General features: G+C 65.4%; 2 protein-coding genes across 3 annotated transcripts; one reads left to right on the top strand and one right to left on the bottom strand.

The window, feature by feature from the left end:
• Window positions 1-550: 550 nt before the first annotated feature.
• Window positions 551-17430, top strand: MED24 (mediator complex subunit 24). Its single transcript, XM_072029018.1, has 25 exons — window positions 551-805; window positions 2541-2623; window positions 3052-3090; window positions 4200-4273; window positions 5329-5552; window positions 5972-6083; window positions 6537-6687; window positions 6920-7033; window positions 7430-7477; window positions 7665-7747; window positions 8280-8366; window positions 8612-8723; window positions 9241-9383; window positions 9973-10010; window positions 10690-10772; window positions 12005-12183; window positions 12270-12369; window positions 12669-12844; window positions 12956-13220; window positions 13356-13537; window positions 13754-13847; window positions 14194-14293; window positions 16208-16285; window positions 16448-16596; window positions 17040-17430. The coding sequence occupies exons 1-25, from the start codon at window positions 676-678 to the stop codon at window positions 17154-17156; spliced, it is 2961 nt and encodes a 986-aa protein (XP_071885119.1). The 5' UTR covers window positions 551-675; the 3' UTR covers window positions 17157-17430.
• Window positions 17431-19838: 2408 nt separating this feature from the next.
• CSF3 (colony stimulating factor 3) lies at window positions 19839-22959 on the bottom strand. 2 transcript variants are annotated; one of them, XM_038168662.2, is made up of 5 exons: window positions 22379-22949; window positions 21877-22046; window positions 21430-21537; window positions 21152-21298; window positions 19841-21027 (listed from the first exon to the last, which is right to left on the bottom strand). In XM_038168662.2, exons 1-5 carry the CDS (start codon window positions 22392-22394, stop codon window positions 20857-20859), a joined length of 612 nt encoding a protein of 203 aa, XP_038024590.1. In that variant the 5' UTR covers window positions 22395-22949; the 3' UTR covers window positions 19841-20856. The 2 variants fall into 2 exon arrangements, with proteins under 2 accessions (XP_071885123.1, XP_038024590.1); XM_072029022.1 differs by having other exon boundaries at window positions 19839-21027; window positions 21430-22046; window positions 22379-22959.
• Between the last annotated feature and the right edge of the window lie 382 nt (window positions 22960-23341).

The raw sequence follows: 23341 nt of genomic DNA, 5'->3' as shown, positions 1-23341 counted from the left end.
TGTCTGCCCCCGAGCTCACACGCGTGTGCACGGACCCCCCGCCGTGCACCAAGGCGTGCACACCCCCAGGAGCCGTGCACACCCGTGCACACTCGTGCACACCCATGCACACCCTTGCACACCCTTGCACACCCATGCACATCCTTGCACACCCATGCACACCCATGCACACTCTTGCACACCCTTGCACACCCGTGCACACCCATGCACATCCTTGCAAACCCTTGCACACCAGTGCACACTCTTGCACACCCTTGCACGCGCACACACGCACGTCCCCACTGCACTGCTGCAGTTGCACGCCCACCCTGTGTTTTCACCCCCCGTGTGCACACCCCACGCCTTTGCACGCGGTGCTTGCCACGCCTTCAGACCCTTCACGTTTGCAGCCCTGCTTGCACCCCCCGTGCTTGCACCCCCCGTGTTTGCACGCCCAGATGCACACCGCTTTACCCCCCCCTCCCAAAAGAACTACATCTCCCAGCAGCCCCCGCGCCCCGCCGCCCCCCGCCGCCCAATCAGCGCGCGGCTTGCTGGCGGGCGCCAAGATGGCGGTGCCCAGCCGCTGAGGGCGGCGGGCGGCGGCAGGCTCGGGGCCTCCCCCTCCCCCCCCCACCCGGTACCGGCTGCGGGACCCCCCCCCCCCCGGGACCACCCCCCCCACCCCACGGCACCATGAAGGTGGTGAACCTGAAGCAGGCCCTGCTGCAGGCCTGGAAGGAGCGCTGGAGCGACTACCAGTGGGCCGTCAACATGAGGCGCTTCTTCCCCCGGGGGGCGACCTGGGACATCCTCAACCTGGCAGGTGGGGGGGGGACGGGGGGTGAGGGGGGGGTGTGGGGGTGGGAGAGGGGGTGTGGGGTAAGGGGGGGCTGGGGGGGACGGGGGAAGGATGGGGGGATGGGGAAAGGGGGTAGGCCTGGGGGGTGGGGGAGGGGCTGGGGGGGTGAGGGGGGTGGGGGGGTAGGGAAGGGGCTGGGGAGATGGGGACAGGGGTGGGGAAGGGGCTGAGGGGGGGCTGGGGGGGTTAGGGGAAGGCTGGGGGGGATGGGGGAAAGGGGGCGGGGTAGGCTGGGGGGGTTGGGGGGGATGGGGGAAGGCTATGGGGGTGGGGGGGAGGACGGGGAAGGGGCTTTGGGGCTAGGGACGAGGATGGGGAAGGGGCTGGGGGGCTGGGGAAGGATGGGGGGTTGGGGTAAGGGGGGGTGGGGGGAGCGGGGAAGGGGCTGGGAGGACAGGGGTGGGGAATGGGCTTTGGGGACAGGGATGGGGAAGGGGCTGGGGGCGGGCTGGAGGGGTGGGGGGGGGAATGGGAAGGGGCTTTGGGGACAGGGACAGGGCTGGGGTCAGACTGGGGGGGCTGAGGGAAGGCTGGAGGGACGGGGAAAGGGGCTGGGGGTGGGCTCAGGGGGCAGGGGAAGGCTGGGGGAGATGGGGAAGGGGTTTGGGGGGCGGGGAAGGGGCTTTGGGGACAGGGACAGAGACAGGGCTGGGGGGACAGGGCTGGGGGGACAGGGACAGGGATGGGGAAGGGGCTGGGGGGGGCTGGGGGGGTTAGGGGAAGGCTGGGGGGATGGGGAAAGGGGGCTGGGGGTAGGCTGGGGGGTTTGGGGGGATGGGGACAGGGTCTGGGCTCTTTGCCTCAGTTTCCCCCACCGAGGGGCCTGGTGCTGCCCCCACCCCCCAAAAAGGCCCCCTTCCCGCCCTGCTTATTGGGATTTCTTTTCCTTGTCCCTACCCAAGGGTGTTTGCCCCAGCCCTTCCAGCCGGTGCCCACGGTGCCGCGCGGTTTAGAGATTTTCCATCTTTTTCTGCCCGTTTTAGGAACGGGCTGCCCCCTCCCCAAGCCTCTCTCACGCCTTTCAAATTTCGACTACAAAAGCCGAAAAACCTGGCACGGGCGGCCCGAATCACGGCCGGGCTCGGCAAATGTGCGCTGACAACGCCTGCGGTGGGCACCAGCGTGCGGCCAACTCCTCCTGGCACCCCCTGAGCCAGCGGGGAGGGGGACGGCCACCAGCAGCCCTTCTGGCCCTATTTGCAGCCTTCCACCCGCCCCCAGGTGTCTCCTACAGCCGGGACCCGGCTCGGTGCCACCTTTTTTTGGGGGGTGCGCCTGCCTTGACCTACTTTGAGCCCATGCCCGCAGCCCCGGGCTGGATTTTTGGGAGGTGCATCCTGCGCTCAAGCTCGGCTTGAGCAGATGGGGTGGGCAGAGCCCCTCCAGCCTCCCTGGCTGGCTGCCAGCCTTGTGGGGCTCATCCTGGCCAAATGGGGCCGTTTGTGGGGTGCCCGGAGTCCAGCCCCGGTAGCGGGGTAGGAGCCACGTGCTGGCGGCTGCCTGAGCTCCCCCCCCCAGGCACGACATGGGAGGAAGGGGAACGTTTTTGGAGAGCAGCAGGGGCTGGTTTGAACCCGGGTGCCCGGGAGAGCTGAGTTATTTAGGAGAAAGCAGAAAGGTTGAGGATTCTTTTGATTTTAGGGCAGAGCTGTCGTGGGTAACGAGGTTTCTGCCACCTGGCCCCGTTCTTTTCTTGCAGAGGCGCTGCTGGAGCAGGCGATGATCGGGCCGTCGCCGAACCCCCTCATCCTGTCCTACCTGAAGTACGCTATCAGCTCACAGGTAATCGCCCTCCCCGTGCCACAAACGCTGCTGGCTGTCACCTCGCGGCCCCAATTAGCAGGCAGAGAGCCCGGGGGTGGCGGGCACACACCCCAAACATCCCGTCTGCACCCCACAGGCATCACCCCTGCCTGGTACGGGGAGGAAGGGGGCTCGGTGGGTGCCCCGGGTGGGGAGATTTCCGTAAATATTGCTGCCTCCTGCACACGGGGTGGGGATCATTGCCCCGAGAGCCTCCACACTGCCTCCGTGCAGCATTTTAACGTTGCCTGAAGTTTGTGTGAGACGAGGCAGCGCTCACCTCGAGCTGTCTGAGGGGATTTGTGTCGGGTCAGCGCCCCGGGGCTGTGCCCTGAGCTCGCCGTTCCTCAGCAACGAGCGCGGCGGCGCCCACCCGGGCTCTCTCTCTCTCTCTGCTTCCTTCCTAGATGGTGTCCTATTCCACGGTGCTGATGGCCATCAGCAAGGTACGGCTCCGCCAGCTGCTCCCCGAGGGTTTTTCTCTTTACCTGAGACCCGCGGATCCCTTTCCTGCCCCGCCGCTCTCCCCGAATATAGGTCAAGTGGAAAGTGACAGCCTGCGCTGAGTCAGCAGCGCGCCAGCCCCGTCGTGGCCCTCTGGGGACAGCCCTGCCAGTGCTTCCAGGCACAACCACGCTTTGTGGGTGCTAAAACCTCGTGTGGGGCTCCTGGTGGGCTCCTGCCCCACGGCACCTTTGTGTAAATCCCACCTGGGTGCTGGGAGCAGCTTCCCGAGCTGCTGGGTGTCCCCGTGCCACTGCGAGGGGGAGAAGGACACCCCAAAAACACGGTGTTTGGGGCTGCTCCGTGGGCTGCATCAAGCCCTCCACCCTCCCTGCACCTCCTCACAGCACCCCCAGGTTTTTAGGGAGAGTTACAGAGAGGGGGAAACAATTTTCCTCCCCCCTCTTTGCGCTCACAAAGACGAGCAAAGCGCCGGCGGCCGCGTGGCGTCATTTTGGGGCTCCGCACCCGACAGCGATTTCGGGGAGCCCCTGGGCAGGGCCCGGCACCCCTCCAGGGCTGTCGGGGTGGCAGAGGCAGAGTACAGCCGGGCTCTGCCTGTTGGAGAAGCGCTGACCTTGACGGCAGCAGCTTCCTCCTTCAGAGCAGCGTGGGCTCGGCGCAGACCCGCGGGCCAGCTCCGGCCCGGCAGGGCGGCCCCATCTGCTCCGCCGAGATGTCAGCAGCGCCTCTGCCGTCCCCGCGGCCAGCCGGGCTGTTGGCGCTCGTTGCCAAGCCCCGCCGAGCTGGGGGTGGGCGCGGGGGGCTGGCACCGAGCCTCTGCTGCCTCAGCGGGGGGCTGCAAACGGAGCTCCGGGCCCCCACGGCTCCTCGGGGAGGGCGGCTCACAAAACGCAGCCCGGTCCCCGCTGCCCCGCGCTCCCGGTGCTTTGGGCCACCCCGGATGACCACAACCCGGCCAAGGGACAGCCCTGCCCCTGTTTCTGTTTGTTTGGGTGTCCCACGCCTGTTTTTTGGAAGTGCTGCAGCCCGGCACCCCCCTTTTTCCTCTTCCCCACCTTCTGAAATCTCTCCTTGTTCCCTGCTGCAGTTCGATGACTTCTCCCGGGACCTGTGCGTGCAGTCGCTGCTGGAGATCATGGACATGTTCTGCGACCGCCTCAGGTACAGCACGGCCCTGCCGTGACCCCCACGAGCCCCAAACTGATCTTGGGGTGCCCACCTTGGCCCTATTCCCCCTCCATCTCCGTTCCCAAGCTGCTGCCCCAGGCTGGGATGCCGTGCGAGTGCCAGCGTGGGCAGAGCAGGAGGGGGGTCTGAAACCCCCCCAACTGTGGGGCTGAGGCTTCTGCCACCACACTCCTGCCCGGTTTGGGTGGGTAGGGGTGGGTGTGAGCCCTGCAGCCCGTGGGTTTCTGTCCCTTCTCTGTTTTGTTTCTCTTGTGTGGCCTCGGTGGCTTCCCAGGGCCCCGGTTGCCAGCGCTCTCCGTCCTGCCCGCGCTGCCCCAGGCGCTGCGTGCAGCTGCCTTGTTTTGCTTCGTGCTCTTCCGCTGGTGTCGCAGGGCCCAGGGGAGACCAGACAATTCAGGCCACAAAAAAAAAAAAAAAAAACTTTTATAGAAAGCTGAGAAATCTTCCTGTTAACCCCTGCCAGCCTCTTCTGGGAGGCCGGCGCGGTGTGGGCGGGCGGGAGGCTGAAGGTAGCAGCTCTTCAATTACACGAGATGGAAGCAGCAGCGATGAATGTGCATCAGGCGCAGATGTTAACAAGGAGCTGTTGCTGGCCAACTGCGGAGCTGGCCGCTTAATCCAGTTCCTGCCTAATCTGATCCTCCGCTTAATTTGATCAAAACTTCTGGCCCCGATGATTTGTGCATCAGGAGGGGAAAGCGCTCACCTCTTTTTGCATTGATCAGCGCTCAGCCTCTCTTAGCAAGATAATTTGATTACGGGCTTGGAAAGTTTCCCTGCAGTTGAGTGGCCAGAGAGGAGCCTGCGCTGGGCAGGCTTTTATTTTTATTTCCCCTGGCGTGGGGGAGAAGCTCGTGGGCTGAGCGGGTTGAGGTCTGCAGAGGGGGAGCTGGGAGGCAGCGGGCACGCCGGGCTGGGCGCGTGGGACATGGTTTGGATCCCCAGGGTGCCCCGTTTCCGTGCCTGGGGCTCATTGGGGCCGTAGCTTGGCCCAGGGTGAGCACAATTCCGTTTTCTCCCCTTGCCAGCTGCCACGGCAAGGCCGAGGAGTGCATCGGGCTGTGCCGGGCGCTGATGAGTGCCCTCATCTGGCTCCTGCACTGCGCCGCCTTCTACGCCGAGAAGGTGAAGGAGGCGCTGGAGCAGGCGGCAGCCGAGAACCAGCTGAAGATGTGTTTGGAGCGGCTGGAGAAAATGCTGGGCAGCACCAAGAACCGCGCCCTGATCCACATCGCCAAGCTGGAGGAGACCTGTACGTCCCTGCCCCTGGTCCCGGGGAGCTGCCACCTCCCCTTCCCCCTGCCCAGCTCCTGCCGCATTGTCCCTGCGGCTCCCAGCCCCGTTGCTGTCACCGTCTCCTCCTTGGCTCCGTGCCACCCCCTGCCCCCTCCCCTCCTCGCTGCCCTTGGCAGAGGAGCAGAATTAATGCCAAGGCTGCGGGAGCCGTTCCCGGGCTCGCGGCGGGTCCTGAGCTCTGCCAGCCCTCCTGGCACAGCCCCGCGCCTCCTCTTGGTCCCTGTGCCAGGGAGCTGCTGGCCTGCACGCAGCCTCCCCCCCAGCCCGGGCGTGCAGAGGTGTGCAGACTGCAGCCCTCTGTGTGTCAGAGCCAGGCTGCTGGCTCCTCGTCCTGTCCCTGTCCCCCTCTAACCAACGCCTGCCCTCTCTCCGCAGCCTCGTGGAGCAGCGTGGAGCAGTCCCTCGTCAAGCTGGGGGAGAGCCTGAGCAGCCTCAGCAACTCCCCCCTGCGAAGCCAGGCTGACGACTGCATCTCCCTCATCAAGAGGTAGCTCCGCGCCGCTGTCCTCGTGGGCTTGGAGGGTAAAAGGGGGCTGAGCCCTCCTCCTGCCTCTCCCCACGCTGGCTCCGTGCCTTCCTGTCCCTTTCCAGCTCTGGCTCCCGTGCTGGCAGTGGGCTGGGGCTGGTGAAAACCCTGGAGTAGGGGACAGGGACTGGTGACCTGCCACCAAGGAATCCTACAGGGCTCCTGGGGCCATCCCTCAGCTGCTCCAGTGTGGGTAGAGCTGTCCTGTGTGCCCCAGGAGGTGCTTCCAGGCCCTGAGGTGTGGCGAGGGGACTTGGACGTGCCCAAAGGCTCTTGTGCAGGGCAGGGGACAATCCCCTGTGGCGACCACAGAGGTCTGGGGCTTGGCTGGGAAGGGAAAATGGGACAGGAGGAGCAAGGATCCGTCCCCACAAGGCTCAAGTAACCCTGCATTATTTCCCCCCCCGCCTCCAGCATCCCCACCATGCTCTCGGTTCACTCCGAGCAGCTGAACAAGACCGGCTTCCCCACCGTGCACGCCGTGGTGCTGCTGGAGGGCACCATGAACCTCACGGGAGAGACCCAGCCGCTGGTGGAGCAGCTGATGATGGTGAAGAGGATGCAGGTACACACGTGGCACCCCCTGCTCCCGCTCGGGGCGACCTGGGGGAGGTGGAGCAGGGCCTTGCGGGGCGAGGAGGGGGCTGATCCCAGTCCGAGGATGTGGGGAAAGCTGAGGGGGGGGACGTGTGAGCCCGTCAGCAGCTTTGCAGGGGGTGCAGGGCTTGGCTGCAGTCGGGGGAGTCGCGTTATTGTTCTCCCAGCACTTGGGGGGGTCCTGTCCTTGTGCCCTGCAGCGCATCCCCTCCCCGCTCTTCGTGCTGGAGATCTGGAAGGCCTGCTTCGTGGGCCTCATCGAGTCCCCGGAGGGCACGGAGGAGCTCAAGTGGACAGCCTTCACCTTCCTGAAGGTAGGACTTAGCCCTGGGGGGCACCCGGTGCCCCCAGCTCCTGCCTTTCCCTGCTCTCCTGGCCCTGCTCAGCACCAAAACTCGGCACAGCCACCAGTCCTGACCCCTGGTGTGCCCCTCGGGGGCCCCTGCTCACCCTGTTGGGACAGTGTGAGATGGCTGAGCCTGCAGGCAGCCCTCCTGCAGCCCGCTTTTCAGCCCAGCCCCACTTTGTTTTTCCTGGGACGTGGCGGGGGAAATGGGGGGCCTTTGAAGGATGCCACAGCCAGCTCCAGGCTCAGCAGTGAGCAGACAAAAAGGATCTGCATGTGATTCAAAGCTTTGACACACGCTCAGCCTGTGCCGTGCTCCTCTGCAGCCTGTCTGTTGGTCACATCGTCCCCTTGTGTCTTTCAGATCCCCCAGGTCCTGGTGAAACTCAAGAAGTATCCCCAGGGGGACAAGGTGAGGCTCGGGGGCCCTTGGAGCTGTCGGCAGCGTCGCATGCGAGCGGACGGTGCTTGTCCTGACCCTGCTGGTGCCCGGCCAAAGCTGGGCGAGGGTGGCTGGGGTGGGAAAAAGGGGCTGGGAGGGAAGGGCAGGCTGGGGCCAGCCCTTCCAGGAGCTGAGTGCTCGCCTCTGTGCACGGCAGGATTTCACCGAGGACGTGAACTGCGCCTTCGAGTTCCTGCTGAAGCTGACCCCGCTGCTCGACACGGCCGATCAGCGATGCAAGTGAGTTCCTGCATGCCCTGAGCTCGCTGGCAGCACTGCGAGCCCGTGGCCAGCCTGTTCCCCCCCCCCAACCCCCTTTTGCCCCCAGCATCGCCGCGGGGAGCTGCGGTTCTGGGCTGCTGGGGCAGCTCCGTGCGAGGCTCTTCCTAGTAGAAGACAAAAGGCTCCATTGCTGCTCTGCCGCCTTCTTCCCGAGGCTGTGGTGCTGCCAAATGAGCAAGGCAGCGAGTGTCTGACAGCTGATTCACGCGGCGCTGATGCTTTGTGATCTCCGGAGCTGCTTCCAGCCCTGCGGCCCCCTCCGAGGGCTGGGAGCAGAGGCAGGAGGACAGCTCGGGAGTCCTCGCTGTGTCCGGGAGGCTCCAGGCCTGGCTTTCAAAGCATTGCCTGGCTCTGTCCTGCCCTTTTGGGGTGGCGGGGAGGTCTGGCACCACTGCTTTGCCCCCCCTGCCCCGTGTCCCTGCCAGGGCAGTGGGAACGCCGTCCCTTGGGCTCACGCTCTCCTTTTTTTTTTTTTCTCTCTCTCTTCCAGCTGCAACTGCATGAGTCTGCTCCTGCAGGAGTGCAGCAAGCAGGGGCTGCTCTCGGAGGCCAACATGACCAACCTGATCGACAAACGGTAGGGCCCCTGCCAGAGCCCGGGCGACCAAGCAGGGTTTTGGGGTCTCACCACCCTCCTTGTGGGGTGCAGGAAGGGCTGGCTGCCAGGCACCCTGGCCTGGAGGGGGCTGAGCCTTTGCTTTTGGTGCCAGCCAGCTCAGGGCAGAGCCTGGCCCCTCCGAGTGCTGCCCTGAGGCGGTGGGGGGAGAAGGGCAGCAACGCCCCCTCCCCCTGCTCAGCGCCCCTCTTTTTGTGGGTCCCCAGGATGGCGGACAGGGAGCACGCCCCGCACCTGAAATCGGCCGAGAACGCCAACATCCAGCCCAACCCCAGGCTCATCCTGAGGGCCGAGCCCACCGTCACCAACATCCTGAAGGTGCGTCCCCCTCCCGCCTGGGTGCTGCCCACCACCCAGAGCCTGCTTCTAGCTTCTAGCTCCCAGCCTTGTCGCAGTCCCTGATGTGCCAGCTCGGAGCTCTGAAGCTCTGGAGCTCCCCTCCTCCTTCCCTGGAAGCTGGAGGAGCTGCCAGGCAGCGCGATGCAGTCGGTGGTGCCAGCAGCCCGAGCCCAGCTGCTCCCCCGCGTGCATTTCCCCCCTCCTGAGGGACTCCCCTCATCCCTGCCTCACTCCTGCTGCTGCATTCCCTCCTGAAGACGTTTTGCTGCTGGTTGTGCTGCCCCTGCCTGCTGCAGCTCTGCTCTGTGCAGGGGCTGGCGTGCCCCACAGAGCCTGGGGGTGCCCCCCAACCCTGCAGGGAGGCCTCACGGGATGGCTCTGGCAGCCGGTCAGCTCTGCCCCTGTGGCTGGAGCTTTATTGCTGCTCTGTAACTTGCCTTCCTCGTGACTTCTTTCCTCCCTTTTTACTTTTTTTTCTTCTTTTTTTTTTCTGTAGACCATGGATGCGGATCACTCCAAATCCCCCGAGGGCTTGCTGGGGGTCTTGGGTCACATGCTGTCTGGGAAGAGCTTGGATCTGCTGCTGGCGGCAGCAGCAGCAACAGGAAAACTGAAATCCTTTGCTCGGAAGTTCATCAAGTGAGTGTCCACCTGGCTGACTCCATCCCCGAGGGCTGGGGTGAGTGGGCAGCCCCCAGCCTCTGCCCCAGAGCCGCGTGGCTCGGCCGTGCCACCCTTCCTCCTCTGTTCCTTCCACGCTTGAGGCTGGATTTGCCTCTGGCCTCATGTCTGATCCAGGGGAGCCCTTGGGTTTTGGGGAAGCCGTCCTTACAGCACTCCCCTTCCTTTGTAAAGGGGGCACGGTATCAAAGTCAGGATGGTTTGAGGTTCAGGTGAGATTTGGAAGCTGCAGCACAGCCCCAGCTCCAAGGTGCTGCTGTGTGCGTGCCCGCAGTCCCCAGATGCCCGTGTCCTGGTTAGAGCACCCCCCCCCCAGCACACCTGGGGCTGTGTGACACCCCCTCGCCCACCCGGAGGGGCACCTCGAGCAGCACCAGCCCGGTTGGGTGCACGGCACCACTGCAGGGTGCAGCCCGGCCCAGCCGTGGTCACTAAAATTGGGGTCCCTGCCTGTCCGGGGGATGGGGAGGGGGCTGATTGAGGAGATGCTAACGATGGTGATGCTAATGACGGTAACGATGCTAATGCCTCACTCTGCCCCCTCCAGGCTGAACGAGTTCACCAAGCACATCAGCGGAGAAGGCTGTAAGTGTGCGCGCATCCATCTGCGGGGTGGTGCAGGCTCTGCTTCCCCCCCCGCCACGTTCTGGGACACTTTGGGGTCCCAGGGGGTCCCCGATGGGTGAAGCTGGGGCTGGCTGCGGTGCTGGGGCAGCGAGGGGCTGCAGGCAGGAGCACGGCACGGCCACGTGGCCGGGTGCCAGCGAGGATCCAGGCTCCTGCTGCCCCTCGGGTCCCAAAAACGTGTCCGTCCCAAAAGCAGGGTGCTCCCTGCTGGGGGGGGGTAAGCAGCTCCCTCGTCCCCAGCCCCTGGGGCCCCTCGGGGCCGGCCCTGCCCCGGTTCCTTCCCTGGAAGGGGTGATGTGTCAGCACGGCGCCCGAGATAAGGACTCTGACTGCGTTTGCGTGGTGATTAAAACACGTTGAGTGCTCTGACCTTCCACAGCACCGAGGAGGGAGCCCGGGGTTGGGTTGGGGCTGTCAAATGGAGCTCAAAGCTGTTCTGGGAGCCTGAACTGGGGCAGGCAGGGGTGAGGGGAGTGCCTGGCGTGTCCCCTGGAGCCCTCATCGCCACGCAAACAGCTGGGGGTTAGAAAAGCACCCCAGGAGGAGACAGGGCCCTGGTCCCCGAGCTCGCAGGGCCTCCTGTCTGCCTCCCTGTGCTGCGGGAGCACCCTGAGGTCTTTTTTTCTTGTCCCCCCAGCCAAGGGAGCCTCGGTCCGGGCCCTGCTGTTTGACATCTCATTCCTCATGCTGTGCCACGTGGCTCAGACCTACGGCTCGGAGGTGAGCACCCCACACCCCCGGGGAGTGGGGCTGGGGGGGGCAGCGCTGGGGAACCGACCTCGTGAGAGCGGCAGCATCGGTTCTGCAGCCTCCAGCCTCCTCTAGTGGCCGTGCCACCATCCCCAGGGCCCTGTTACCGTCCCCAAATCCAGCAGTTGGCACAATTCCCCCCCCAGGACAGCCAGAAATATGTAAAGTGATGGAGCGGGGGTGTCACAGCATTCCCCAGGACTTTCATTTGTGCCCCCACTTTTTGATACCACGGGCTGGCTCCGATCTCCTCGGCCTTTTTCCAGCCTTGCCCCCCCCCAGCCCTGCACAATTTGGCTCTGGCTGTTGTGGGGGGGGGGGGGGGGGCCGAGCTGAGCCTCAGCCCTCCCCTGGCAGAGGAGGAACTCGCAGCCTCCCTCAGGAAACGGGCCTTGGGTTGCATGAAAATTTTCCCCGTTTCGACATCTGTGTGTGCTGAGAGGTGAAACGATACCGAAACACCAGGAACGGGGAGAAGGGAGGGAAAAATCCAAAGTGGTGGGGGGGCTGCCTGGCCAGCCCCGGGGTGGGGGAAAAAAGGGGGAGTCCTGGCTGGAGGCAGCCCGCAGCGGATGTGCCCGGGGCTCTCTGCTGAGGTCTCAGCCCCCGGCCCAGCCCGGAGCGACTTTTCCTGACCAGCTGCTGCCGAACAGATGTGCAAATGTGCAAAGCTTTTGTCAAAAATAGCCTCCCTTGGGTGTCGGAGGGCTGGAGGGAGGAAGCAGCGGACGGGATTCCCAGCTCGTGTCCCCCCCCCCGGGAGCGCTCGCAGCTGGCTGCCAGCTGGGCCGCGCATCCCGGAGCCGTGGGGCAGCCGACCCCGGTGCTGGGGAGCCCGAGCAGGGCTCAGAGGGGTGGGGGATGAATGGTTTGTGCTCTGCAGGGCACGGTGACCCTGCTGTCATGCTCACAGCCCCTCGGGACCGGCCCTGTGCTGGCATCTCCCCGAGGGATGCTGCAGGACTGGAGAGGGGCCGTGGTGCCGGCACAGTGCCGTGGAGAGGGGGCAAAACACAGCCTGTGGACTGGAAACCAGTGCTGCACTGGTGCTGCCCAGTGCCTGCCTCTCTGCAGCCGTGGGGCTGTGCTGCTTCCCCAGCCACGAGCTCCTCGGGGTGGGGGGGATCCTCCCCAGGGGTTGGGGGTCTCCAGGCGGGGTCCTTGCAGGGCACGGGGCAGACCCAGGGCCGTTTCCCTTGCAGGTGATCCTGTCGGAGTCGAGCCCGGCGGGCGAGGTGCCCTTCTTCGAGACCTGGATGCTGACCTGCATGCCCGAGGAGGGCAAAATCCTCAACCCCGACCACCCCTGCTTCTGCCCCGACTCCACCAAGGTGGAATCCTTGGTCGCCCTCCTCAACAACTCCTCGGAGATGAAGCTGGTGTAAGGGCTCAGCCCGCGGGCAGGCGCCGGGAGGGGAGCAGCTGCTTTGGGCAGGTGCCTGACCCCGCTGCCTCTCTCCCCGGCAGGCAGATGAAGTGGCACGAGGCCTGTCTGAGCATCTCGGCTGCCATCCTGGAGATCCTCAATGCCTGGGAGAACGGCGTGCTCACCTTCGAGTCCATCCAGGTGGGTCCGGTGGGAGCGGGGTGCAGGGCTTGGAGGAGGAGGGCTTGGTTTGGGGCAGTTTTGGGTTCCCCTGTCCTCCTGCCCTCAATGCTGCTGCAGTCACTGCAGAGCTCAGTGGCCACTTAGTGGCTCGTGTGGGGAACTGCTGTGGCCCTTTTGGCATCGCCCCTTTGGGGGCTGCGGGGTTGGCAGGGGCAGATTCACCCCACGGAGGGGAAAAGGCTCGGACTCTGCCCTGGGGAGGCGATGCACAGGCTTCACCCCAGCGTCCCCACGTCTGTGCCATCCCCCTCCTGCAGAAAATCACGGACAACATCAAGGGGAAGGTGTGCAGCATGGCAGTGTGCGCTGTGGCCTGGCTGGTGGCCCACGTCCGCATGCTGGGCTTGGACGAGCGGGAGAAGTCTCTGCAGATGATCCGGCAGCTGGCCACCCCGCTGTACGGCGAGAACACGCTGCAGTTCTACAACGAGCGGTGAGCCTGGCTCGCAGCACGCCCTGTGCTGGCCCCTCTTCCCCTCCCTTTGCTTCCCAGAGCCCGCCTGATCCTGTTTTTTTTTTCTCTTTTTCTCTCTCTCGGCCACAGCGTGGTGATCATGAGCTCCATCCTGGAGCACATGTGCGCCGACGTCCTGCAGCAGACGGCCACGCAGATCAAGTTCCCCTCCACGGGCATGGACACCATCCCCTACTGGAACCTGCTGCCCCCCAAAAAGCCCATCAAGGAGGTGCTGACCAGCATGTTCACCAAGGTGCTGGAGAAGGGCTGGGTGGACAGCCGCTCCATCCACATCTTCGACACCCTGCTGCACATGGGGGGCGTCTACTGGTTCTGCAACAACCTGGTCAAGGTATGGGGTGCAGCAGGGAGGTGGCCGCGACCTCCAGGGCTGCCGGGTCTTGCCCGTGCTCTGGTGGTGCAGGAGATGAGCGGGGAAGGGTCTGGCTGTACCCCAAACCCCTCAGCCCTGCCTCGTGCCTCGCAGGAGCTGCTGAAGGAGACGAGGAAGGAGCACACGCTGCGGGCCGTGGAGCTGCTCTATGCCATCTTCTGCCTGGACATGCAGCAGCTGACGCTGACCCTGCTGGGTCACATCCTGCCCAATTTGCTCACGGATTCCTCCAAGTGGCACACCCTCATGGACCCGCCGGGGAAGGCACTGGCCAAGTAAGCCCTGGTGCTGTGCTCGCTGTCCCCCTTGGGGCACGTGGGTCTGTTTGTGGGGACGGGGAAATGCTCCGGGGGGTTTGGGTTGTCCCAAGAGGGGCTCAGCACCCCAATTCCCACCCCCAGCCCCAATACGGGGCTGGCAGGAGCTGCTGGCTCCCACCACGAGCCGTGTGGGATGGTGGCAGCTCCTCAGCAACCCTGCTCTGTCCCCAGGCTCTCCGTGTGGTGCGCCCTGAGCTCCTACTCCTCCCACAACAAGGGCCAGGCGTCCAGCAGGCAGAAGAAGAGGCACCGGGAGGATATCGAGGTGCGTCCGACACGGAGCGGGGTCTGCTTGGAGGCGCTGTGTGCCCAAGGATGGGAGCTGACTGGGAGGTGACTGGGAGGAGGAGGGGAGCTGCTGGGACCGGGCTCCCCATGCAGGTCCGCGGGGCTGTCTGAGGTTTGGTCCCTTGACCTCGGGATGCAGGGATTTCCCTTCTCTTTTCTGGGAAAAGGGGGGATTGTAAGGAGGTGCTCCGTACGGGGCTGGCCCAGGCTGAGTCACTCGGGGTGAACCGAGAGCGCAGTCCTGCAGGGCCCGTTGTGGGGGGGGGGGGAAATTATGGGCCCCGCAGAGGGGCTGCTGGGGCTGACCCCCTTTTGTCCCCCAGGACTACATCAGCCTGTTCCCGCTGGACGACACGCAGCCCTCCAAGCTCATGCGCCTGCTGAGCTCCAACGAGGAGGACTCCAACATCCTCTCCAGCCCCAGTAAGTGCAGGCGGGGAGGGCTGCTCCCGGGCAAGGCTCCGTGCCACTCATTTCTGGGTGTGAGACGTGCTTGGGAGCAGAAACACTTCCCAAGAGGGCCAAGTGCTCTTGAAGGGAGCAGGGAGGCTCCCTGCTCCCCTCTCCACCTTTCCAGAGCCTCGTGCCAGTGCCAGCAGGCGGGCAGGGTGCCTGCCAGTCCCTTTGCTGCCAGGACGGGCCCGCAGCAGCGTTTGACATCACACAGGGTGTTTTGAGAAGATGCAGAGCACTTTGGTGTGTTCTGTTGGGTTCCCGAGGAGCTTTTGCTCCAAAAGGTCAAGCTTCTGACTTCTCTGATGACAACAGCTTAGGAAAGGTGATGAGATTACACCTTCCCCCCATGACGGTGCCACCTAACCCCGTGCCGGACACACATGAGGGGCTCGGGGAGGTTTTTGTTCAAACCCCATCACCCCTGGCCAGCCTGTGCGGGACTGGAGACCCCGATGTCACCGTCCCAGCAAGATGGAGAGGTGACGTTTCTCTTTGTGACTAAATCCTGAAATTCCACTGTTATTAACAAGGCAAGTGGAGCTGATGAGTCCTTTCAGGGATGTCTCCGTGACCCCCGGCGCGGCGCTGCGGGTTGCGACAGCCCCGGCGGGGGGGACCCGCGTCCTCCTGCCCGAGGGCTGCACGCAGCGAGGCCGTTTTCGTGTCCGGGCGGTGAGTCAGGATGCTCCCTGGTCATTGTTCCACCCTGACGCCCTGATCCCAGCCCCGTTCTTTGTTTGCCAGTTTTCAACACAGTGATAACCTGTGGTTTTTCGCTGGTTTCGCCGCTGTTGAAATATGGGCTTTTCCCTTTATATCACTATCTTTTTTTAACTTTTTGGTGCGGTTCCACCTCTTTCCAGTGACATTCAGGACTTTTTTTCGGGCTGTTCGCTGTAGCGATGTGGAAATCCTGCTTCCTGCAGCAGCCACACAACTCGTGATTCCATGAGAAAAGTGGGGGAGGGCTTGCTTTTTTCGGTGAGCATCCTCAGAGCATCCCACTTTGGGTCCTGCTGGCATTGTCAGCAGCTACATTTCAGGGCTGGCTCAGGATCCTGACCCTCCCAGCCCGCTGCAAGAGGTGCCACCAAGCAGGGGGAGGGGGGGACCCAGCGGTGCCTCTCAGCGCGGGTCACGCAGATCCCCTTGGCATGCCCGGGATGTGCATCGGTCACGCCTTGGCTCTCTGTTAGCTCAAATTCTGCCCCGAGAGCGAGCTTCCAGCGCTGCCGTGCAGCTGTTGAACATCTGGCTCGCTCCACCCAGCTGGCAGCACGCACGGGATGGATCACGCCGGCGTTGTGTGGCCGGGGGCAACGCTCCGCTGGCTTCTCCCGAGCGTGACCGTGCGGTAACTCCGCTCGTGCCCCGGCGAAGCGTCAGGCTCGAGTCACCGCCGTGATGACACCCCCGGCGGGGAGGCACACTCAACACTTGCACAGTCACACGCGCGGAGCCTCGCTCACGCTCGCCCCTCGGGGCTGTCGTTGCACTTGGTCAGACTCGGAATGAATGCGACTTGTGCAAGAGCGAGGCCCGGTGACACATCCCGAGATGCGAGGGCCCCCCCCCCGGGCTGCTCTGTCACGCCTGGGGCTGGCGTGTGCGGGCAAGTGCCTGGGCAGAGCGGGATGGTGGCGGAGCCCCTCAGCCTCCTGCGCATCCCTGGGGTGCCCAAGCAGCAGGGGCTGCTCGTTGAGCGTGGAGAGCACCAAGCACTGTGCCCACAACCTCCTTTTCTCTTGGGGGGTGGCTCGGAGCAGAGCCTGGAGGCTGGGAGCTCTCGAGGGCTCAGCACTGGCTGAGGAGGGCACCTTGGCACAGCTGAGGGCTGTTCCAGCCTCCCCCCAGCCTGACGCACGTTCTCTTCCCCAACAGATCGCTCCATGAGCACCTCGCTGTCCGCCTCCCAGCTCCACACCGTCAGCATGAGGGACCCCCTGAACAGGGTGCTAGGTAATGTGGGGCCAGATCCTGCCCACGGGGCCTGGTTATGGGGTGGGTCCTGCCGTGCCGAGACACCAGCGGGGACACACAGGGGCCTCGGGTCACCCCAGCCGTGTCCCTGGCCTCCCCGAGCCTGCACAACCTCTGATATTCATTGCCCTGTCTCCCCAGCAAACCTCTTCCTGCTCATCTCCTCCATCCTGGGGGCCAAGACGGCCGGCACCCACACCCAGTTCGTGCAGTGGTTCATGGAGGAGTGCGTGGACTGCCTGGAGCAGGGCAGCCGCGGCAGCATCCTGCAGTTCATGCCTTTCACCATGGTGAGTCCCACCCCAGGGGCGCTTCTCCCCGCTCGCAGGCTGCTCGGGTGCTGCCCCACGGGAGGGGAGGGCACCTTCAGGGCATGGGGAGAGCACCGGGGGTAGCTGGAGGTGCTGGTTTGAGCAAACGAGGCTCTGCTGTTCGTTCTCCCCCCATTTCCCTGCTCCCGTGGCTCCATGCTCGGTGCTGACAGACCAGGGATGAGCTCCAGCTCTGTCCCCAGCTCCCTGCAGCCCTGGGCTCTGCCTTCACTCGGGGACAACCCAGCCTTGGCTCCGGGGGAAGCAGGAGGGCGATGGTGATTTAAGCTTTGGGTTCTCACAAGCGTGCACTCCTCGGCCTGCTCGGCCAGCCCTGGGGCTCTGGCGTGAGCCCAGCCACCTGCCTCTCGTCTCTGCCGTGCTGCCCTGAGCCAATTTGTGTTCCTCCTTTTCCCCTGCAGGTTTCAGAACTGGTGAAAGTGTCCACCATGTCCAGCCCCAAGATCGTCCTGGCCATCACGGATCTCAGCCTGCCCCTGGGGCGCCGCGTCGCCGCCAAGGCCATCGCGGCGCTGTGAGCGGAGCCCGTCCCTTGTGCCCCCACGGGAGGGGAGGCAGCAGGGCAGCTGCTGGGAAACCCACGGGGCTGGGACACCCGGAACAGTTCCCCCGTCACCACAGGGCTGGGCTGGGCACTGCCCAGCTTGAGGGCAGAGCTGGAGGCATCGGGGACTGCCGTGGCACCAGGGACTTCCCTCCGTGTTCGGCATCCTCGTGCTGGGCTTTCAGAGACGGAGACGCCCCCGCTGCTTTTGTTTTCGTTTTCTAATTTCATTCATTCCTTTTGTAGAATCAGGCTTTGCCTCGTTTCTCGCTGGTTTTCCGATGGTTTTCTCAGCCTGAAGGGGGGCAGAGGCTGAGGCAGGACCTCGCTGGAGGGAGGGCAGAGCAAGTGGCCGATGCGCGCTCGCTCTTTTCCCTCACCCCAGCCAAGAGCTGAGGTCAGCTCCGAACCGAGCACAGCTTCAGCAGCACAAAGCAGCCGTCGGGCTCCTCTCAGGGTGCAGGTGATTCATGAGCAGAGGTCTGGCACTGCTGAGTGATGATTCAGGTGCAGCCTCTGGCTCTGCAGGTCCCCGTGGTGCCGCTGGTGAGGGTGGAAGGCGCAGGATCCATCCCCTGTGCTCCCCCAACCTTTGCTGCTGGGGCTCCCCGTGCCCCCCTTTGCTGACCGCTAGCCCTGGGTGCTGGGGGAGTTTAAATCAGAGCTCGCAGAGAAAAAAGGGAGACCGGGGGCTGCCCTGGCTGTGGATCTGCCCCTGAGGGTCTCAGCCCCCCCACCCTGCCCCCGGGGAAGCTGGGGATGGCGTTGGGGTGCCGCAACCACCTCCTCGTGGTGCAGGGCTGCCTGCAGTCGTGCAGCTGGGTGGAGCGGGGATGCTTTCCTGCCTGGCTGTAAGCTGCAAGCAAATTCTTGTTGGAAATTCCTCCACGTGAGCATGAGTTCACCCCGCATCTCCCACCAGGAGCGTGGCACCGGGCGGCCAGTGAGTAACGGGGGCCGGGAGCGGCTCCGTGCTGGGGCTGTCCCGGCCCCCCCCCGGTCAGCTGCCTGGGTGCTGAATCTGCCTCTGTCACGGAACCTCGGCCTGAGGGGGTGGCACATTTGCCTCCGCTCCTTTCATTTATGTTTTCTGCTTGACTCACGGGAAAAGGGGGAAGCGGTGCCTGGGCAGGAACAGGGGAGCTGGGCACCTGCCTTCCCCTCGGGGCTCCAGCCCTGCTGCATCTCCTCCACCCCAGCCCGTTAGTGGGGTTCACAGCCCCCGGAGCTGCTCTGGGGGGCTCTGGGCTCTTTGCTGGTGCTTGGAGAGAGCTCGGAGAGGCCCTGGAGCGAGGTTTGGGTTGGTGCTGGGTGGGGAGGAGGCAGCTGGAGACCCCCATGCGCTCCGTGGTGGATCTGTGCCGTGTGGGGCGGCTGGGGGCTGCGGGAACAAGCAGTCCTTATCCTTTTATCCTTCTCCATCACGCCCTGAGCATCCTGCCCTGCTCCCTGGCCCTGAGCTGGAATTATGCCTGATACAAGCAAGGACACGACAGCGGGATGCGGGGCCGGGTGGAGCGGCTTCCCCAGCCCTCGGTGCCGCTCCCCATGGGGCCTGACTCGGGCGTGAGCTGGCACCGACCCCCCCGGGCACCTCTGGCCCAAACCCGTGTGCCCAGGGCGGCTTTTTACCGTTAGCTCGGAGCAAAGAGCAGGGCCCGGTGCTCTTGGCCTCCCCCCCCCTCTGTCAATATTTGCCCGTGGCAGCCCCGCGGGTGGCATTGGCGCTTCCCCGGCGCTTCACCTTCCAGGAAAGGGCTGGAGCTGGGAGAGGGGGCTTCCTGTAAGCCCTGATAACCCGGGCGAGGAAGGAGCAACGCCGGGCAGGGTGCTGCAGTGCCAAGCACCCCGGCCTCGCTCCTGCCCTTTCCTGGGACTGGGAGAAGCTGGGAGGAGGGGGGAGGCAGCCAAAGGGACCCCGGCAGGAGCTGGAGCTCGGCTCCGTCCCCACCACAGCCGGGCTGAGCGTGGTGCGGGGATGAGGGCGGTCACGGGACGCGAGCACGGGGCCGGTGGGAGGAAGCGGTGACACCGGGGAGCGCAGGGACAGCCCGGGGTGGCCAAATATTGCGTGGAGAGGGGCTGGGGGTGGCTGCAGGGGGTTGCCAGGGCTGGAGGGAGACGCCTGGGGCTGTGCCGTGGTGCTGGACCAGCTCTCCTGGACCACCGCCTTCCCTCATCCGCATCCCCTCGCCCCCCACCTCCCTTTTCCCACTGCTGCTTGGGGAGCTCTGGGAGGGCTCCAGGAGCATCCCCGGCACCTCTGAGGGGAACTCAGACTTGGCTGAGCCCCCGCATCACCTCCAGGGTTTGCGGTGGTCCCCCTGCCACCACCACAGCAGGACCCCGAGCCCTCTTCCCCCCCCCCAGGCACTGTCGGCACCACCGGGGCCACGGCCGCCGGCCCCAGCTCGGCGCTGCCGGCACGGGTGGCTGCGGCGCTTTCTAGGAATCGGCTCTTGCCCAAGCAGCTCCACGGGATGCAGGAAGGAAGCTGCCACCTCCGGGTCGCATCCGGCCTCCCCCGCACTCTGTGGGTGCTTCCCAGCCCCGGGGGGGTCACGCCGCGCTGCGGGGGCTGCGGTGGTGGCCGGGCTTTGTCCCCAGCCCCAAGCCTGGCTTCCCCATGGCAAGGGCTGCAGCCCCACACTGTCCCTTTTTGTCTCCCTGTGCCCCACCGCCCGCCTTTCCATGTCCCCCCCTGAAGCTGGGGGGGGTCCTGCAGCACCCAAGGGTCCCCATAAGCGGGTTTGGAGCTGTCACAACCCCCCCACCCCGGGCAGACTCGTCCCACGCGGGCAGGAGACGGGGAACCACAACGCAGATGTCGGCGTAAAAATAGTTTATTTCCAACCTTATCACATATATATAAAAAAAAAATAGCCTGTGTGTCTCTGGGGCTCGCCCAGCTGTGGCAATAAATACAGTACAAAATACACCGCTCACGAGACCCCCCCAGGGCGGGCTGTGAAATTTCCAGTACGCAAATCCGGGCGCGTGGGACGGGGAGAGTTGCACGAGGCCACCGCCGGCCCCCGGGGGGCTGCTGCGTGTGAATAAGTTAAAGGGCGAGAAATCAATAAATACAAACGTGGCGTGGAGGGGGCGCGGGCAGAGCCCCCCCCCCCAAAAAATAATAAAATAATAAAAAAAAAAGTGGGAAAAGCCTTGGAAAAGGCTGCAAGAGCGGGTGGGCGGGGAGCACCCTGTGGCACCGCCGTGCTCCCATCCCTCCTAACCTAACAGCTAATAAATATTAATTAATTAAGGTGATGAAGCCTGATAGGAATAACGCCCGCCAGCTCTGTCCCCGCAGCCTGGGCAGGGAGGTGCTGCTCCGGAGCAGGGCTGCGGAAGAAGGCGGATTTCCCTGGGTTCAGCGGGACACCGCGGGGTCACCGCAGCTCCCGGTGCAGGAGCCAAGGCTCGGCCCGGCTCCCAAAACTCCTAGCAGAGATACTCTTGAGTTTAAATATTAAACAAGGGCGATGCTGCGCACAGACACCCGTGCGCGGCTGCCACCGCAGGGCTTGGCTGCCCTGCTCGGGGACCGAAGGGCGAAGGGGGAAACCTCCCCGGCTGGATAAATATTAAATAGCGATAAATATTAAATAAGCGGGGTAGGTCGCTTGGGGCTGGGGAATAAATAGCGCGGGGCGACGCGGGGCCGGGTGTCAGAGGCGGGCGAGGTGCCGCAGCGCCCGGTACGCCGTCTCCAGGAACCGCTGGAAGTTGGCCAGGATGAGGAAGCCGCCGACCTGGTGCTGGAAACGGGAGGAGAAGGCGGGGAGGGGGCCGTGGTCCTCGGCGGGGAACGTCACCGTGGCCAAGCCCAGGTCCTCCATCTGCGGGCGGGACGGGGCGCGGGCGTCAGGAACAGCCCTGGAGCACGGTGCTGGTGCCCACCGGAGCCGGGTGTCCCCGTGCCCACCCTCTGGGGGTGCAGCCCCCCTCGTTGTGCCCCCTCACCTGCTGCTGGATGTTGGAGGAGAGGTTGGCCGCGTCCAGCTGCAGCGTCTCCACCAGGCCGGCGTGCGAGGGCAGCAGCTCCAGGACAGCGGCGAGGGAGCTGTGGTAGGCGTGGAGCCCGTGGCGGATCTGGCTGAAGCAAGCCTCCTGCGGGCAGCACGGCACAGAGCAGGGGGGGGTCAGCGGTGCTCGGTGAAGCCTGGACCCCCCCAAATTCCCTGCCCTGACCCCCCCCTTGCAGAGGGCTGCCCGTGGCAGGGGTGGCCGCTGGCACTCACCGCCTGGAAGCTGGGGCGGTGGCACTGCTCCAGGGCCACCTGCGTGATGCGCAGGTCCTGCTGCACCAGCAGCAGCTCTTCCTCCTTGCACAGCTGGAAGGTGTCACACTGCGGATGGGGGGGGGGACACAGGGTCAGGGCGGCCGGAGGAGCCCACCACCCCCGTGACACCCCCAAGGGATGCAGGACCCCCTCCCCACCCTTTTCTGAGCATCCACGGGACGAGGCGGAACCGCTGCTCGCTCGGCGCACGGGGAGGTCCCCAAACCCCCCCCCCCCCAAGGAGCCCCCTTGGGTGCTGCGGGGCCAAGCGGTGCAGGGGGGGGGAGACCAGGGCGTGGGGAGGTTGGGGCGTGGGGAGGCCGCTGGCTCCCGGCCCCGCGGTGCCGATAAGGCCAGGGAGGGGAAGGTCACCTTATCGGCGACCCCGCGGTGCCGGCAACTCACCACCACGCGCTGCAGCGCGGCCACATCCCCCTTGATCTTGCGGGTGAACTCGAGGTTCTTGTGCAGGAAGAGCTGGAAATCCTGATCCCCCGACAGCTCGGCCAGCGGCGCCCCGTGCAGCGCCCGCCACGGCGCGCCCAGCAGCGCGCTCAGCACCAGCACCAGCATCCCTGCGGGGACAGCGGCTCAGCCACCGCCCGGGGACACCCCAACACCCACAGGCAGCATCCCCGGACCCGCTGCTGCCTGCGGGGGCGTTTTGGGTAGCGGGGACCCCTATGGGGTTGGATGGTGGCACCAAAGGAACCCCAGGGATGGAGACGCGTAAATTGGGAAGGGGGAAAGGGAGCGCGGCTTCCCACCCACCCCTGGGTGCGCGGGGGGCTCTGGGCGTGTGGGTGCTCAAGGACAGCGGGTGCTGTGGGTGCCGTGGGTGCTGTGGGTGCTGTGGGTGCTGTGGGGCGCCATGGGGGCAGCGGGTGCTGGGGCTGCGGGTACTCACGGGTGAGGCAGCACATGGTGCGCGGCTCGGTGTCTCCTCCTGTCTGCCAGCACAGCCCGGCCCAGCACAGCTCGCTCCTGCCCCGGCTCTGCGCGGCCTCATCGATTAGGGCATTTTATAGACGGCTCCGGGGGATTCACACCGATGTGGCAACAGTGCCGATTGCCTCATTGCCTTAATCACCAACATGCAAATCCCAAGCTCGCGCTCGGTTCTCCCGGCTGCTCCCCGCGCCTCGCCGCACCGGGGCTTTCCCGGGGGGCCGCGGTGCTGCCGGTGGGCACCCGGCTGAGCCCCGGCAGCGGGCAGGTGGCAGGGTGCTGGCTCGGTGCTGGCTCGGTGCTGGGTGGCCACGCGGTCACTCATTAACCCACCCGGCCGGGCTGGACGTGCCCAGCGCTGCGGGCAAGTGGCCGGGGGCTTTTTGTAGCCGGCATCCCGTGGAGCTCGCCCCCAGCCCCTGTGGATGCTACCTGAGCCCCTCACCCTGGTGTCGGGGCGGTGTGGGACCGAGGTGCATCCTGCACCCCTGGGTGCCCCGGGCTGTGCCGTGCTCGGTGCCCCATGTGCCTGACACCCAGCACCCCCCCTGCGAGGAGCCGCCCCCCCCCCCCAGCCCCTCTTCGGGGAAGCGGCTGCCAGGGCAGCCCCGGGGAGAGGGGGGGGGGGGGTGGCTGCTCCCAGTGCCCCCCCCGGTGCTGACGTGGGCTTTGGGCTCGTGCCGGTTCCCGCAAGAGCTTCCAGGAGGATCTGGGCCGGTGCCAGCTGGGCCTCAGCCCGGTGAGGGAGGCCCCTGCTCGGCCTGGGAGGATTTGGGCAGGGTGACCCCAGGGCAGGGCTGAACCAGGCCTGGGGGGGGGGGGGGTACGGCTGGGGTGGGGGCAGCCCACGGGGACACCCCCGAGCCCCCCCTGGAGCTGCTCCGGCCTCCAGCTGAGGGAAGGAGCCAGGGGGTGGTGGATG

The sequence above is a fragment of the Anas platyrhynchos genome, chromosome 28, assembly GCF_047663525.1.
Source record: "Anas platyrhynchos isolate ZD024472 breed Pekin duck chromosome 28, IASCAAS_PekinDuck_T2T, whole genome shotgun sequence".
Classification (NCBI taxonomy): Eukaryota; Metazoa; Chordata; class Aves; order Anseriformes; family Anatidae; genus Anas; species Anas platyrhynchos.
Note: the sequence above shows the minus strand (reverse complement) of the source record. Positions and strands in the feature narration are given on the sequence as shown.

Excerpts from the sequence above, each read along its gene's own strand:
- MED24 (XM_072029018.1), top strand. The coding sequence starts at position 676 with ATGAAGGTGGTGAACCTGAAGCAGGCCCTGCTGCAGGCCTGGAAGGAG. Across the intron at positions 7,478-7,664 it reads AGTATCCCCAGGGGGACAAG|GATTTCACCGAGGACGTGAA; the intron begins GTGAGGCTCGGG and ends TGTGCACGGCAG. Across the intron at positions 13,221-13,355 it reads TCTGCAACAACCTGGTCAAG|GAGCTGCTGAAGGAGACGAG; the intron begins GTATGGGGTGCA and ends CGTGCCTCGCAG.
- CSF3 (XM_072029022.1), bottom strand. Across the intron at positions 21,299-21,429 it reads ACCGCCCCAGCTTCCAGGCG|GAGGCTTGCTTCAGCCAGAT; the intron begins GTGAGTGCCAGC and ends TGCTGCCCGCAG. Across the intron at positions 21,028-21,151 it reads CCTCCAACATCCAGCAGCAG|ATGGAGGACCTGGGCTTGGC; the intron begins GTGAGGGGGCAC and ends TCCCGCCCGCAG.